The sequence below is a fragment of the Equus przewalskii genome, chromosome 3 (genome assembly GCF_037783145.1).
Source record: "Equus przewalskii isolate Varuska chromosome 3, EquPr2, whole genome shotgun sequence".
Taxonomy (NCBI): Eukaryota; Metazoa; Chordata; class Mammalia; order Perissodactyla; family Equidae; genus Equus; species Equus przewalskii.
This window is the reverse complement of record NC_091833.1, coordinates 9,900,051-9,915,180: the sequence shown is the minus strand read 5'-3', so window position 1 is coordinate 9,915,180 and position 15,130 is coordinate 9,900,051. Positions and strand designations below refer to the sequence as shown.

The 15,130-nt window shown below is 58.2% G+C and overlaps 1 protein-coding gene across 1 annotated transcript in view; it reads left to right on the top strand.

The window, feature by feature from the left end:
- The window catches only part of CNGB1 (cyclic nucleotide gated channel subunit beta 1), a 65,907-nt gene that overhangs the window by 6,478 nt on the left and 44,299 nt on the right, over nucleotides 1-15,130 (top strand). Inside the window, exons 9-15 of the mRNA XM_070611992.1 lie at nucleotides 1,269-1,344; nucleotides 1,613-1,652; nucleotides 2,030-2,180; nucleotides 2,968-3,043; nucleotides 4,311-4,347; nucleotides 10,221-10,386; nucleotides 11,304-11,390. Of these exons, the coding sequence (XP_070468093.1) occupies nucleotides 1,269-1,344; nucleotides 1,613-1,652; nucleotides 2,030-2,180; nucleotides 2,968-3,043; nucleotides 4,311-4,347; nucleotides 10,221-10,386; nucleotides 11,304-11,390 (633 nt within the window). The remainder of the gene's footprint in view (nucleotides 1-1,268; nucleotides 1,345-1,612; nucleotides 1,653-2,029; nucleotides 2,181-2,967; nucleotides 3,044-4,310; nucleotides 4,348-10,220; nucleotides 10,387-11,303; nucleotides 11,391-15,130) is intronic.

The following is a 15,130-nucleotide window of genomic DNA, read 5'->3' as shown; positions in this document are numbered from 1 at the left end:
TTGGCAACAGCTTTGGGCTTCTCAGAGCTGACGGAGGGGCTGCCTTGTCATCCAGGGTGGCGGGCTGGGTGGACTCCGTGACAAACGCGGGAGCCTCTGTCTTTCTCCAGGGAGGGGCCCTGCTCAGCTCCAGCTGCCCCTGCCCTGCGGGAGTGTGGGCCCAGTGGGGCTAGTCCTCCAGTTTTTCAAGAGAAGCTAGAAATGTAGGTTTTTATGTAAACTCGTTAATTTTTAGATGTTGCCAATTGAAAGCTTTTCAAAAATACTGTGAGCCCCCAAAAGAAGCCTGAAGGCTCCAGTTTGCAATCCCTGTTGGAAACCCAGAGTCCTGTGTTCACCTCCTTCCTCCCTCCGTCCCTCCATTCCTTCCTTCCTTCCTTTCTCCCTCTCTCAGGTCCCTGAGCACAGGGGCTTTGTCTTGGTCACTGCTGGACCCCTGGCGCCCAGCACAGTGGCTGCCGTAAGAGGAGACTTGGCACAGAAGGGAGGAACACATGGATGAATTAATGAATGTACACAATCACACACTCCGTTCATTCATTCACTGCTCCAGCTTGCTCTGAATGATTCAATGTCCGCTTGAGGCTGCCCAGGTCATGGGTCCCCAGGGCCACTCCGCTGACTTTGGGACCAGGAAAGTGATTTAGGATGAAGGCGCCCAGCGGACTTGCCAGCTTTCTTTGGGGCCATATGTGGGAGGATGGCTTCCCCCGGGATCATGGAGCTTCCCTGAAGAGGGAGGGGCTGCCTGGAGGCCAGGTGGACCTGGGACCCAGCATTTGCCCCAGGACAACTACATAATTTGTGGGGCCCAGTGCAAAATGAAAATGCAGGACTCCCTTAAAAAAATTATTAAGAATTTAACCCTGTGACAACAGAGCATTAAATAAAAAAGTGGTTCTTTCTAAGTGTAGGGCCCTGCACAGGTCACATACCTGTGAAGCCAGGCCTAGCTGTCCCAGTCACAGGGAGCCCCCCCTGCCGCATGCAGGTCTCCAGCAGCCTCCACTCCTCACCTGCTGCCCAGGAGGCCAGGGCTGGGCTTGTTCCAGAGCCTGGTCCAGCCCCGGGTCAGAATTCGAGCTTGGCGGAAATTTCCTCCGCCGCCTGGGGCCCTTTGAGAGGATACAGTACAAAGCCCCCACTGTGCAGAGTGGGAACCAGGGGTGAGCAAGAGCTGGTGGAGGCCCGGGACCCCAGCAGGCAATCAGGACGGTGTGGCAGCTGGCTTCTTCAGGCAGCTCGGTTGACCACTGGCCCCTCTGCAGGCCCAGGCCCTGGCTGCTCAGGTGGTTCGCACAGAATCTGGACAGAGTACTGCCTCAGCCCCCAAAAACATCTGAGGTAAGCTGAGGAAGAGGGGGAGCAGGCAGCTGACCCCCTGGGAGGGTTTCAGGGGCCCCAGGAAGAGCCTGCCTACACCAGCCGGCTGTCCCCACCCCCAGGGACCCACGGAGGGGGTGCTCTCCTCCCTGGAGGGTCCTTGATGGGAGGAGTGACTGCAGGAGGGGCAGGGGGGTTCAGGGGAAGGGTGAGCCAGGGCCCGGCTGGCTGGGGCAGGGGTGCACAGGCTCTCTTTGCTCCCTGACCTCACTCCCTGCTTATGATCCAGGACCGGAGAGATGAGCAGGCTGATGCCGCCTCGGGCCCAGGTACAACAGGGAAGGGACCTGGGGAGGGGCTGCCTGGCATGGTCACAGGCTGGACTGGGGTACAACTGGGGCGTGGGGGATCCTGGAGGAGGACATTAGCCCTCACCCAGGCTAGGGAGGGGGTCAAGGCTTGCAGGAGCCAGCCATTGTGGGGGGCCCTGGAACCCCCTCCCCAGTCCAGGCTGGGAAACCAGTGGCCTGGGACAGACTTGTGGGGTCTTGGAAAAGTCCCTTCCCCTCCCTGGGGTAGTTGGGTGGTCCTGAGGGGCTCTCCACTCAGTCACGTTGGCACCTCGAATCCAGCACCCTGAGCCCTGGAGGGGTGGCATGGAGCCCAGCCACATCATCCTCAACTTCCTGCTCTCCCTGTGGCTTAGCGCCCCCAGAACCCCCCCTGGAAACGGAGCCCGTGCTTCAGGCCCCGGAGAGCCCCTCCCTGCCCACCCCCAGCGCCCCGGAGCCCGAGGAGGAGCCGACCCCAGATCCCGGCCTCCAGGCCTCCCTGCCGACCCCCGGGGACTCTGCCAGGTGAGCCTCCAGTGCCTGCCTCCCACCAGGAGCAGGGTCAGTCCTCGCCCCAGCTCGACACCCAAGCTTCGCCAAACTAGTTTTTTTAAATTATAAAAGTAACATGTGCCTGGGAGAAAATTCGAAGGGGTTTCCAGGGCCCCATCCCGGGGCAAACGCCGCCACACTTCCCGTCCCTTCTGATGGTTTCACATGGAGACAAGCTTGCGAGTGTGTCTCTCCTTGAAACATGTGCCTGAAGGTGCAAACCATCCATGCTGTTCTGCGTCTTGCTTTTTCACCTAAAAACGTATCTTAGAGCTGGTTTGATACCTGTAGTCTCCCTCCTTTCCAACAGCAGCGTGGTGCTCCGTCGTGTGGACGCACAGCCTTTGTGTAACCACGTGGAGGGCACTTAGGTTTGTTTCCACGTTTTGCTGTGATTGGGAGCCTTGTAGAGGCATTGCTTCACTCATGTCCACATAAATCTGTAGGACAAATCTGAGCATCGGAGTCGCTGGGATGAAGGATACGTGCCTTTAAAATCATAGTGGGTGCTGCCAGATGCTCCCGTCCTGGCAGTGTACAGGGCCTGAGATGCACCTCCAGGGCCTGCTGGGGCCTGAGCATTAGGCAGAGGCCTGCCTAGGGAGGCCGGGGAGGGGGCAATGGTCTTCGGGGCTGGAGACGCGGGTTCCAGTCTGCCCACTGGCGGGCCTCCTGTCTGCCTTGCGGGGGAGCTGATTCTGGTCTCAGTTTCCCCAGGAGACCTCCCACCTGGACATGGCCCATTCTCTCCCACCTGCAGGTTGATGACGTGGCTTCTGCACAGGCTGGAGATGGCCCTGCCCCAGCCAGTGCTCCATGGGAAGGCTGGGGAGCAGGTCGGTGCCGCGCTCGGGCAGCAGGGCCCTGGGTGGTGGGAGGAAGGGGTCTCGGGAGCTCAGGCAAGGGTGGGGTGGTCAGCCTGTGTTCCTGGGGTGGGGGCACAGGAGGAAGAAGGGAGCCTGCAGCAGGAACCCAGCCCCCCAGCCTGCCTGTCTCCCAGCTCACATTCCTTCCACACGCTGTCTGGTCACTGAGGCCGCAGGGCTGAGAAGCGCTGGCCCAGCCCCGCCAGATAGGAGCTCACAGTCAGTGGGGAAGTACTTCCATGGGGGGTGGGGGAGCAGAGAGGATGTAGGGTGCAGAGGAGGAGCCTCTGGGGAGTATCGAGGAAGGCTTCCCAGGGGAGGCAGCCTGTAAGCTGAGACCTGAAGGAAGAGTAGGAAGGGGGTGGGTGAAACTGAAGGTGGGTGGTGTAGGAAGGGCTCTTCAGGCAGAGGATCAGCATGTGCAAAGGCCCTGAGACAACAGAGGCTTGGAATGTTCTAGGAAGAAGTGGGGTTCCCAGGAAGCCAGCGGGCCCTGTGTGTATTCCTGACAACCTAGGGCTCCAACATGGGTGGGTGGGGGGAGCAGGGCTTCTGTCAGCTCTTCCTCTCCCTCTCCAAGAACCTGGCACCTGGACCTTCTCTCTTGGGGACAATTGGACATCTTCATAGAAGCACCTGGAATGGGGAGGCGGGAGGCCTGGCCCCCGGTCCTGGCTGCAGCAGGAGATGGGTGGGAAGCTTCAGGGCCCCCTGCCTGCAGGCTCAGCTCTCAGGCTGCGTGTTCACAGGCCTCCGAGGGTGGGAGAGGAGCTGCAACTTTGGCGTTTTCCAAGAAGAGGAAAGAAGGGGGGCAGGAACATCAGTCAACGAAGACGCCCTCAGAGAGGGGGGCCCTGAGGATGGTGCTGGGCAGGGGAGGTGTGGCTCTGGCCAGGAGTGGCCTTTGTGCAGAGGGAGCCTCACGAGAACCCCCCAAGGAGGGGTGGGAGGAGGTTTTTCACATGCGGAGAACAAACAGAGGACGCCCCAGGAGGGGCCCAGCCCGAGCAGAGGAGCCAAGGTGGGACCTGGGAGGAGAACGACTGCGCAGAGGGCAGCTCTGAGGCGGGAGAGCAGCAGGGACGAGTGGAGCCCGATGCGAGGGCATCCTCAGTGGTCTCCTGGTGGGGCGAGGACAACCCTCTTGCTCCCGTGTGTGCTGGGGCGGGGCAGGGGGTGACGCAGAGAGGCTGGGGAGGAGCCCACGACTGTTTCTTCCCCTTTTCTCTCCACGCAGGAGCCTGAGTCCCCCGTGACGTGTGACGTGCAGACCAGTAAGTGACACGCTCGTGGGTCCTCATGTGCATCTCTGGGAGGGTGGCTTGGTCTGAGCGTGCGGGGGCAGTGGAGCTGTCCCTGGCCAGGTCTGGACTCACTGGGGGGCCACCGTCGAAGTCTCCTCACCTGGAGCTGAGAGCCCCATGCTTAGCAGGCCCCCTCAGTCAGCCTGGCCAGAGCCAGGGGGTGGTGGGAGGCCCTGCTGGGGGCAGTGGGGAGACGTGGGGGGGACCTGGCTTGCCTTTCAGCTTCTATCCAGGGAAAACAGTTCTGAGGCCAAGTGGGTGGGACCCCCTTTCTTCTGGGAACACCGGGAGAGAGCTCCCCGCTGCCCCCGGGGCCGGTGGGTTTGGCTAAGCAGGGCCCTGGCTAGGGGCCAAGGGGAGAGGGGCGAGGTCTCCCTGGGGGAACTGGACCCCACAGACTCCAGCCCCCTTGAGCTGGAGGGTCTCCCCTCCCCTGTGGGTGGGTTGGGAGGTGTCTGCCTTTCATCCCAGCCCTGTGCCAGGACTGGGGACAGACTGGGGCCAGGAGGGGACGGCTAGGGTCCAAAATCTGCTCTTCCTTCATTTCGTGGTCTCCGGAGAGGTATGTGGTACACAGGGCGTTCGTTCATTCATTCATCAACAAATGATCACGGACGGGCTGCTGTGTGCCAGGCCTGTGATGAGTTCTAGAAGTGAGAGAAGCAGAGCTCAGGCCCTGTGGGCGGTGGCCCTGTTCCACCCTGGGCACAGGCTCCAGAGTGTGGGCCTCAGCGCTGCCCAGGGCTGCTCCTCGCAGTCTGCCAGGCTGCGTCCACCGCCAGCCCCGTTGGGCTGTGGTAGTCTTTCTGAGCATTCGGATGTTAGGCAAAGTCACCACGGTCTGGGGCAGCACAGGCAGGCGGCAGGCTGACAGAGCAGCCGTGGGAGGTGACGAGTTTGTATAATGGTGATGACAGCGTGAGGAGGGGGCCTCAGAGCAGAACTCTGAGTCCCACAGAGCTTGTGGCCACCCTGGAGGGCACAGAGCAGCGACCCCCATGGCTGTTGGGGCAGACAGAGGGGCAGAGATGTGCCCAAGGTCACAGAGCAAGTTCTCCTAGAGGGCGACCAGAGTCCCTCGGCCTGGTAGCGGCTGCTCAGTCAGGCTAGAGTTAGCGGGACAGACCTTCCTGGGGGCAGAGATCCCCGGAGCTGCTGAGAGCTCTGGGGATGGAGCCCTGGCCCTCTTGTCCTCCCTCTGCCCCCTGAAGGGACTCAGGAGTCTCAGCCTGCAGACAGGCCTCCTACCGCGCCCAGGGTCCGCGGTCGTGGTGAGCGCTGGGGTGGCCATAGGGCAGACCGAGCACAGGGCGCGCTTGTTTCCAGAGTCAGTGTTGGCAGGTTGGTTCCTTCTGGGCCCTCAGGGCAAAGCCGTCCCGGCCCCCTCCCCTGGCTTCTGGGGCTGCTGGCCATCCTTGCGGTCCCTTGGCTTCGAGCTGCCCTCTGACCTCTGCCTTTTGCTCTGTGTCTGTCTGACCTCCGTCTCCTTTCTTTTATAAGGACATCAGTCACTAGATTTAGGGCCCACCCTCAATCCAGGATGATCTTGTCCTGAGATCCTTAACCTACTCACCTCTGCAAAGACCCTATTTCAAATAAGGGCACAGTCCTGGGCAACAGGGTTAGGACTTGGACATGTGTTTAGGGGGGACACTGCTCAACCCACCACACAGGGTGACCCTGAGGGGCTGGGGGCTGAGTGTCCCTTCCCTTCCCCCCACTCTGGCCCCCGCCTCCCCAGCCGTTCCCTCGTGGGGTCCCTCCCTCATTCATTCCCTCCGCCTGTCCACCGCCTCCCCCCCCCCCCACTCTTCTGTCTTCTCCTTTGTTTCAGGGGTGGCAGCAGCTGGAGGCCTCTGAAACAGGGGAGAAGGGAGCCTGGGAGAGCGCGGATGGACAAACGGACAGATGGATGAAGGAAAGAAGGGTGCCCTGAAGACAAGACCTGCAGGGGAGGGAGGGGGTGGCTGTCGACCCCCACGCTCCTTGAACAGTGACCCCCTGCCCCTCCCCATGCTCGCAGACAGGGCGAGGGCCAGCCAGAGTCACCTCCATCAGCCCCAGAGCTGCCTCTCAGGGACAGAGGCGGCCGCTTTGCACCAGAACAAGGGGAAGGGTGGCCAAGGGCAGCCTGTGGACTCAGGCTAGACAGCGGGAGGACTTCCTGCCGAAGGCTGTGGGGAAGCAGGTGGAGGACTCTCTGAGAGGACACCCGCATGGCCCTCGCGGGGCGCCTGGCACAGTCGGCACCCCTACGGGACACAGATTTTTCCAGAAGAGGTTCCCCTTAGGCTTGGCCGCATTCCCTTCCTGGAAGAGTCGCAACCACTAGTGGACAGCAACAGACGCTTTCGCTGACATTAAAAAGCATGAATGAGCACATCAATCCTGTGGCTGCATGATATTATTGCTTCACATAAGGCTAAAGTGAGGATTTAGGGTTGAAAAGTGGGCAGACTGGATGTGGCCTGTGGTCCTGGGGTTGCAGGATGGCGAAGCTAGGCAGCGGTCCTGAGATGCTTGTCCTGGGTCCCAGCTGGCCTGCAGGTGTCTTTGTTTGGGGCAAGGAGTGATTTTAAAAATTAGAATTAGTTGTCAATGTTTAAAAATCAAGTGGCTTTGCATAGAAGTAGTCTGGCTTCTCTCAGAAACTGGGAACATCGGCTGTAACAGGCCCGCACTGTGCTCGTGAGGAGAGCCTGAGCAGCACTGCCCCTGAGGGCGGTGGCACCCTCCGCTTCGCCCACCTGCACCCTCTCCCTGGCTGCATGGGCCTGAGGTCTCAAACTGGCGATGAGGGAGTGCAGTCCCGGCAGAGCGAATACCGTGAGCCAATGCCTGGAGGCAGGAGGCGGAGGGGGTGTCCGGGGAGAGTGGTGGGCACTTCAGCTACTCTGGAGCCCAGGGTCCTTGATGCAGAAGAGAAAACTAGAAAAGCTGGGGCCTGATTCCAGGGGACTAGGCTGTAGGCAATGGGGATCCATTGAAGGTGGTTGAGCAGAGAAGTGACTTCACAAAGATTACCCTGAGGCTGAGCAGGCACTGGAGGCAGGGAAAGCAATCGAAGAAAGGGTTCTTGAACTTTGGGCCACATCTGAAGCATCTAGGGGCAGCTATGAAGAAATGTCCCACCCCCAGACCTCCTGATTGGAAGAGTGTGGGAGCCTGGGAATCTGCATTTTCAAGAAGCACCCACTTCCCCAGATGATTCTGATGTTGGAGTAGTGGCAGGGATCACATCTGGAGAAATACCCAGTTAGTGACAGTGCTGTGGGGGCCAGGAGGGAGAAGACATGGGCCCGGACCAGGGAGAGGCAGAGGGAGGGGCCATAATGACCCTGGCCTGTCAGGAGGATGGAGGCTTTGATCCACGGCTCAGGCTTTGCCAGCAACCCAGGTCCGGGCGGGAAGCCTGTCCTAGATTCAGTGCCCCCGGGCTCCGTGCTGCTGGCCCTGGAAACTGGAGCTCCGACCCCACGTGGGGCTGCTGACCTGCACTGCTGGAACCCCCTCGTTTGGTGGCCCTGAGGGACATCCTACGCTGGCATGGAGGTCTGGCCAGGAGGTGGCACACCCATGAAGGGCTCCGGGGGCAAAGTTTAAGCCCATATGAGCTTGAGCACCCACGGTGCTTCTGAGGCCCCACCTGTGACCTGGGCGCCTGGGTGGGGCTGTGAATCAGGTGGCTGCGGAGAGAGGCTCAGAGCCCCAGGGCGGACAGCAGCGCCTTCACCGGGCCTTGCTCGGGCCCTGCCCCGGAGCGGTACCCCATGCCTGCCATTCCCAGAGGGAGACCTCGGGCACCAGCCTCTTCTCAGAGCTGTAGAATCTTTGGCTGTAAAATGGTGGCAACGTAGGGCCTGCCTTGCAGGGCTGGCACAGAGATGAAAGGAGATGTTTACAAGATGCTTACTCACTAAATAGCACCTAAAAAGAAAAGGTTAGGGTCTGGCCCGGTGGCCTAGTGGTTAAGTTCGTACTCCTCTTTGGAGGTCTGGGGTTCATGGTTCAGATTGCGAGTGTGGACCTACACAGGGCTCATCAAGCCACGCTGTGGCGGTGTCCCACATACAAAGTAGAGGAAGATGGGCACGGATGTTAGCTCAGGGACAATCTTCCTCAAGCAAAAAAAAAGGTTAATGAAAAGGAAAGTGAGGATGTTAGCAAGGACAGCATCAACTCTTCAAGATGCCAATCGCTGGGATCACCCAGCACCCATTATGGAGTGGCCACCAATGCCAGGGAGGCACCCACGGGGCACATTTGTCACCTGGGATAGCACACCGGGGAAACAGGAGTCAAGAGACCTGGCTCTGTCTCCAATGTCCTGTGTGGCCTTGGGCAAGTCACTCAGCCTCTCTGGTCTATAAAATGGGGACAGTACTGTTCTCAGCCTGAGGGGTTGCTGTGAAAGCTAATGAGCTCACAGGCCAGGGGATGTCCCTTGCTATGTCAGGCAAGAGCTTGCACACCAAGTGGCCGCTCGGGGTGGAGACGCCACATCACTGCTGGATGATAACATAGAATAACAGGAACGACATGTCCCTCCACCTGATCCAGGGCCACATTTGCAGGAGCCCCTGGTCAGACACTGGGCTGCATGTGGGGCTCGAGGAGCCGGGACGAGCCGAGGAAACGACTGGTTCAAGATGCGGGTGGGAGGCCTCCCCGGAGGAGACAGACGCCTCCTCTGAGGGGCAGGACAATGTCCGTACTGGAAGCCAGGAGCGCGGAGCCAGATGCCTCCTGGAAAGCGCTCAGCCCGTGCCCGGCACACGGGAAGCACCCATAAAAGAAGGCGTTAACCTGTGTCTCAGTTTGCTCATCTATAAGATGGGCGATAACACGCAGAGAGGGAAAATAAAATGGGGATCATAGTTACTCCCCCTTCAAAAGGTTGATGTGAGGACAGTTGAGTTAATCCATGTGAATTACTTGGCACAGGGCCTGGCACATAGTAAATGCTCAATAAATGTCTCTGCTGTTGTTATTATTATTATTATTATTATTCTACATCATGAACGATAACTTCCAAAGTCAAAGGATAAGACTTGAGGCCAGCTTCCATCTAAAGTCACTGTTAGTAATTCATGCTTGGCTTGAGGTCTACCAAGACCCCTGGAACTTTTGGGGAGCACCTGGTCTCCACCTCTCTCCCCTTTCTGCTGCCTAGGGGTGGCCATACGTTCCTGCAGAGACTCCCCTGCGCCCCCTCTGTCAAGCTCACAGCCCCACAGTGTTTTCATTGTCAGGCACCTGAGTACATGGAGAAATGTTGAAAATTATAGGCTGCTATCTGAAGGTGGACCACTTCCACGAGAAAGTTGATTCTCTTGGAGGGTGGACTCTAGGCCCAGGAGACAGAGACAGGCTCCCAGAAGCAGGTGCTGAGGTTGTGGGCACTTACTACGCTGTCACCAGGGGGTGGCATCTAGAGAACAGGCAGAGGGCAAGCTCTCTCTGCATCCCTGTGGACATTCCAGGCCACCCTGATGCTGGATGTGGCAAGGCGGACCCCGGGCCTGGGTCTTTTGGCATCACCTGTGATTCTGTGGCTAGAAGCGTAGTTTCTGCTTCTGCACAAACCTCCAAGAAGGAGGCCCCATGAGATACAAAGACTAACCGTAACTGAAGCTCTGTCTCAAGAGGAAAAAAGAAGGGGGAACTGATGGAAGGGGATGGGGGCAGGATGGTGGGCTTCAGCCCCTCACTTTGGCACTGATCTGATTGTTAAAGGTCCCCCTGATAACGGGCTGTTTCCGCTGCTTGGCTGAGAGCTGGCGCGCGGCTGGTGTTGGCTGAGCTCCCTGCTCACTCCGCCCCACGCCCTGTGTCCCCTGCAGTCAGCATCCTCCCCAGAGGGCGAGAGGAGCCCGATCTCATCCTAGAAGAGGTCGACCCTCAGTGCGAGGAGGACGATGAGCGTCAGGACGGCAGCCCCAGCCCACAAAGCTCAGAGGCAGCTCCAGTTTATGAAGAGGAGATCGAGACCGTGGAGGAGATGCCCAGGTGGGAGCCAGAGGAGGCCCTGAGAAAAAGACAGTTTGGGAAGAGAACAGGCACATAGTACCGAATCCCAAAGGGATCAAAGGGCATGCAGCAGGAACCAAGCTGCCTCCCCCACTCCAGACACCATCCCTCTCCCCATGGGCACAATGGCTGCTAGGTCTTCTGTGCCATTCCAGAGACCATCTGAGCTTATAAAATCATGGATTCCCCTCTTTTTTTTGCAAAAAAGATAGCATACCACATGCACCTACCTACCTGCACCTTGCTATCGTCATTCAACCATGTGCCTTGAGGTCTTTGCACCTTCAGTGCATAGCGACCATCTGCATTTTTTACAGCTGCATAGTATTCCGTCACATGGATGTGCCAGAATTGATTTAATCTGTCCATTATTGATGGACATTTACATTGATTCAAAAATGCTGTTATTATAAACAATTCTGCAACAAACACTCATGCACATGTGTCCCTGCTCATGCATGTGAGTGCATCTACAGGATAAATTTCCAGAAGGGGGGTTGTGAGGTCAGTGGTCCTGAGGATGTATAATCGTGGTAGTGATCGCCGAGTCGCCCTCCATAGGGACCTAACCACGTTAGTTCCCACTAGTGATCTTGGTGACAGCCGCTCAAGATGGGAGGCCTCAGGTCCTCAGGCCCGTGAGCTACATTGCAAAGATGGGGAAACTGAGGCCCAGAGAGGATCAGGGGCTGACCTAGGGTCACCACCAGGATGGAGCGTTGTTGCTACAGAGAGAGCCTGGGCTGCTCACGGGGGGCTCCCCAGGCTGAGTCTTGGATGGCGAGTTCAGGCCTGGTCTCAGGGGTCCCAGGACATCCTGCCGAAAATGGGGACGTGAGCTGGACTCAGGGTGCAGCTGCATGTGGGCTCACCTCCTGCCTCTGGCCTCAACTCAGGGAGCTGCCCCGAATTCAAGAGGAGAAAGAAGACGAGGAGGAGGATGGAGAGGAGGAAGAAGAGGAAGAGGAGGAGGAGGAGCTTGAGTAAGGCCCTTGTGCCCTGGCTAAGGGACGGCCCAGGGAGGGGTTCCAGTGGCGGCGGGTCGGCTTCTGGGGTGGGCGCACTCGGCTGCTCCCCAGAGCTTGTTCCTTTGTGCTGTGCTGCGTGCCTGCCACTGGGCACTGACCAGAGAGGCTGGGGCATCCTGGGGGTCCCCCGCTGTGCTCAACAATGACCCGGGACTCATATTACCCACCACTCAACAACCCCTCACACACGCATACAAACCCCAAAACGCAACCTCCATGAGGGAGGGGATTTTTGTCTCTTGTGTTTACTGTCACATCCCCAGAGCCTGGAACACTGCCTGGTACAGTGGGCAAGAGATACATGTTGGTTGAATGGATGGATGAATGAATGAATGGACGCACGCAGTGGGCTCCCAGCTCTCCATAACTAACAGGCCAAGGCCTAGGCTTTGTCCCCCTCTGCCCCCGACACGGTCCCGCGATTGCCTCTGACGCCTTCTTAGCCTGCCCGGATTCCGCTCTACTGCCCATCGGTGGCTGACTCTCCACCCGCATCCATAAAGATGCCAACATCAACACCCTGGGGGAGTTCAGTTAATAGAAAGGTTAAAGAATGGAGATCAGAAACCACTAATAGTTGTAATCATCAAACTTGCTAAGAGACTAGACCTTAATTATTCCAACCACTAAAAAAGAAATGATAATTCTGTGATACGAGCGCTACAATGGCAATCATAATATATAAATGTACCAAATCAACACAAACACTGTAAATCTACACAATCTTATATGTCAAATATATTTCAATAATAATAAAAGAAGCCTCTAAGAGGGAGATTTTTAGCCACGTGGGATGGGCAGGATGGATGGATAGGTGGATACACGTGGAGATGAAGAGCAGGCAGCTGGAGCCTGAGTCTGGGGTTAGGAGAGCGAGAGGCTGGACCGGAGATGGAACTGAACACTGTGGGGCGGAGGAGATGCCCAGGCAGTGAGTGTGGATGGAGGAGGGGCCCAAAGGCCAGATGAGAGCCAGGGAGAGGAGGAGGAACCAGAAGGGACTGAGGAGGAGGCGCCAGTGAGGGGAGAGGGGGCCGAGAGTAGTATGGGGCCTGGAGGCCGAGTTGGAAAGTGTTTCAAGGAAGAGGGAGGGATTTGCTGGCTAAAGAGCAGCCTGCATGTCCGGGGAACAGTGACAGGGTAACTAGTGGACGTGGCGGGAGATGATGCTTCAGAGGTGGTGAGGCCAGATTGTAAAGGCCTTGGCCTTGATTTCCCAGGAGCAATGGGGAGCCATGGAAGGTTTGTGAGCAGAGGAGTGACACGATCTGGCAGCTGCCTTGTGGAGACTGAGGCAAGGGGAGCAGTGAGGAGACTGTTATCACAGATCAGGCCAGACTGACTTAATCTGTCCCCTTGCTCCAACCCCTTACATTGTCCCCTGTCCCTGTCACTCTGCCCTTCGTGGTACCCCTCGGCCCACACCCTTGCTCCCTGATCGGTCCCTCTGGCCACGGCCTGAGGCAGGGGAGCGCCGTGAGTGTTCGGAGCGTGGGTGTGGCTCCTCTTGGTGGAGGTACCTGGGCAAGCAGCAAACCTGCACAGAGCTTCTGCCCCGACATCTGCAGAAGGGGGATAATCATAGCCCCCTGCAGAGTGGCCACAGGTCCGGCCGTGAGAGTGGGTCTGGCAGGATCTGCCCCGGAGCAAGTGCCCCGCCAAAGGTCACTGATGTTCTTGTTGCCACTGAGGGTCACTTTTAGTCCCAGTCAGGAAAGAGTTAAACGCTGAGACCAGCACAGGGCTGGCAGGCTCCGCTTTTATCCATCCTTGCTTCCTTCATATGTAGTCTCTCCATCCTTGGCAGGTGGCCACACAGCTACTTGCTTGCCTCCAATGACAGGGAGCTCACAACCTTTGGAAGACTGTCCATTCCATCCACATGCACCTCTGACTTATGTAATTATTTCTTCCACCAAAACTGAGGGTGCTTCCCCATGGTTTCTGTAACCCAGTCCTAAGTCTGCCCTCTGGGCGCCCCCAGGGCCCGGCTGCTCTCGCTAACAGCTGCCCGCCCTTCCCCAGGTGAAGACCTTAGATGCCACCTAGCTTCATTAGCGCATCCTTATTTGCCCTCCGCTTTCCACCTGCCTCTCGTTGGCATGCACAGACAGGGAGTTGGTCCCCTGCTAAACCTGTGTGCCAACGCCCAGGCCCAGAAACCCCTCTGTCCGCCGCTGCTCTCGAGCCGCAACACCCCTTGAAGGCCAGTGATCCAATGTGCTCACACACACGCACATGCACCAGCTACACATGTGTTCTCAGTGCACAGTACACATGGGAAGATACACACATGTCTGCACTACACACACACCCCCGCGCATAGAAACAGAAACACATGCCGGGTTATGCACATGCTTATACCCATACACAGCCTGCAAAATGCATGGGTGCACACAACACACTCACGCATGTTCACGCGTGTGCACACACATGCACACACATGTGCATATCCACACTACACCCTGCAAACATGCTCATACACACACAAGCACGTGCATAGAGTTACCCACAAACTCTGCAGGCACATGCCCACTCATGCAAATGTTCACCCAGAGTTTCAAACTCAGGGAACTTTTGTGTCTGGGGCCCTGGTAGGGATGAGGGCCCTGCGGTGACGGAGTGGGTGATCCTAGGGCCGGGGCCAGAGGCTGCCAGGCTTGGGACAGGCTGGCTGGGCTGTCACTGGCTGGGGAAGGATGCTCTCAGCTGGCTTTGCGGAGGCACAGGGGTTACTGATGACGCGCAGGCCCTGGAAACAGGCAGATGGTCGCCTAGCGACCTGGTCTCTGCCGGCAGCGGCCTGGCTCTTCCTAGCAACCGCAGCCTTTCGGTCCCCACCTGGCCTCCCTGGGGGCGTTTCTGCAGAGTTCCCTGCATGTCCCCTCAATCTGATTAGAAGCAGGAAGGATCAGTGGCTCATCCCCTCCGGAGCCACACTGGCTCTGGAGCTGGCCCTGAGGGCTGGGGCCGGGCCGGGGTCCCAGCCTTCTCTCCTTTCCTGCACCGACCCAGGGCTGGGGATGACTGTCAGCGCCCCCAGCTGAACTCCTGCACCATGGGCGTCCTTGTCAGCAAAGACAGCGAGACCCAAGTAGGTGGCCGCTTCTCCCTATGGGCTCCCCTCCTGCCTTCTTTCAGAGTTGGGGTGCTGGGTGAAGAGTCTGCTGAAGGTGACAGTGAGGACCTTAACTTGGGGGCACAGCCTGCAACGGGACCGGGGGAGGAGCTGGGCTGGCAAACCCTTGCAAGGGGGCTACTGCTGCCCCGCCCTGCACCTTTAACTTGGGGAGCAGGGGCCCCTCTAGGATGTCCCCTCGGCCAGTCTGTCTGACCCTCTGCTTGGAAATCCCCAGGATGTGGGAACTTTCCAGAAGTTGATCACCTGCTGCTTCTGGGCCAGGCAAGAAGGGCCCTTGCCAGGCACTGGGCACCCTGCCGACCAGGGGCGCCATGACTTTGGGTCCATATGTCCCAAAACAGCAACTGGTGGTGCTGACAGGCCACGTATAGGACTCATTAGGTATCTCGACGGCTTGAGATGTTTGTGCAAAATGTCCCCCAATCCACGTGGGTGATTCCTGGACCTGCAGAATGCCGTCTCCTCTGGGATTAATAATAATAATGACAAGAACAGTCATAATACCAGTGGCCGTTCGATGAGCCCTTGTTTTCTGGCCAGGCTTGTGCTGAGG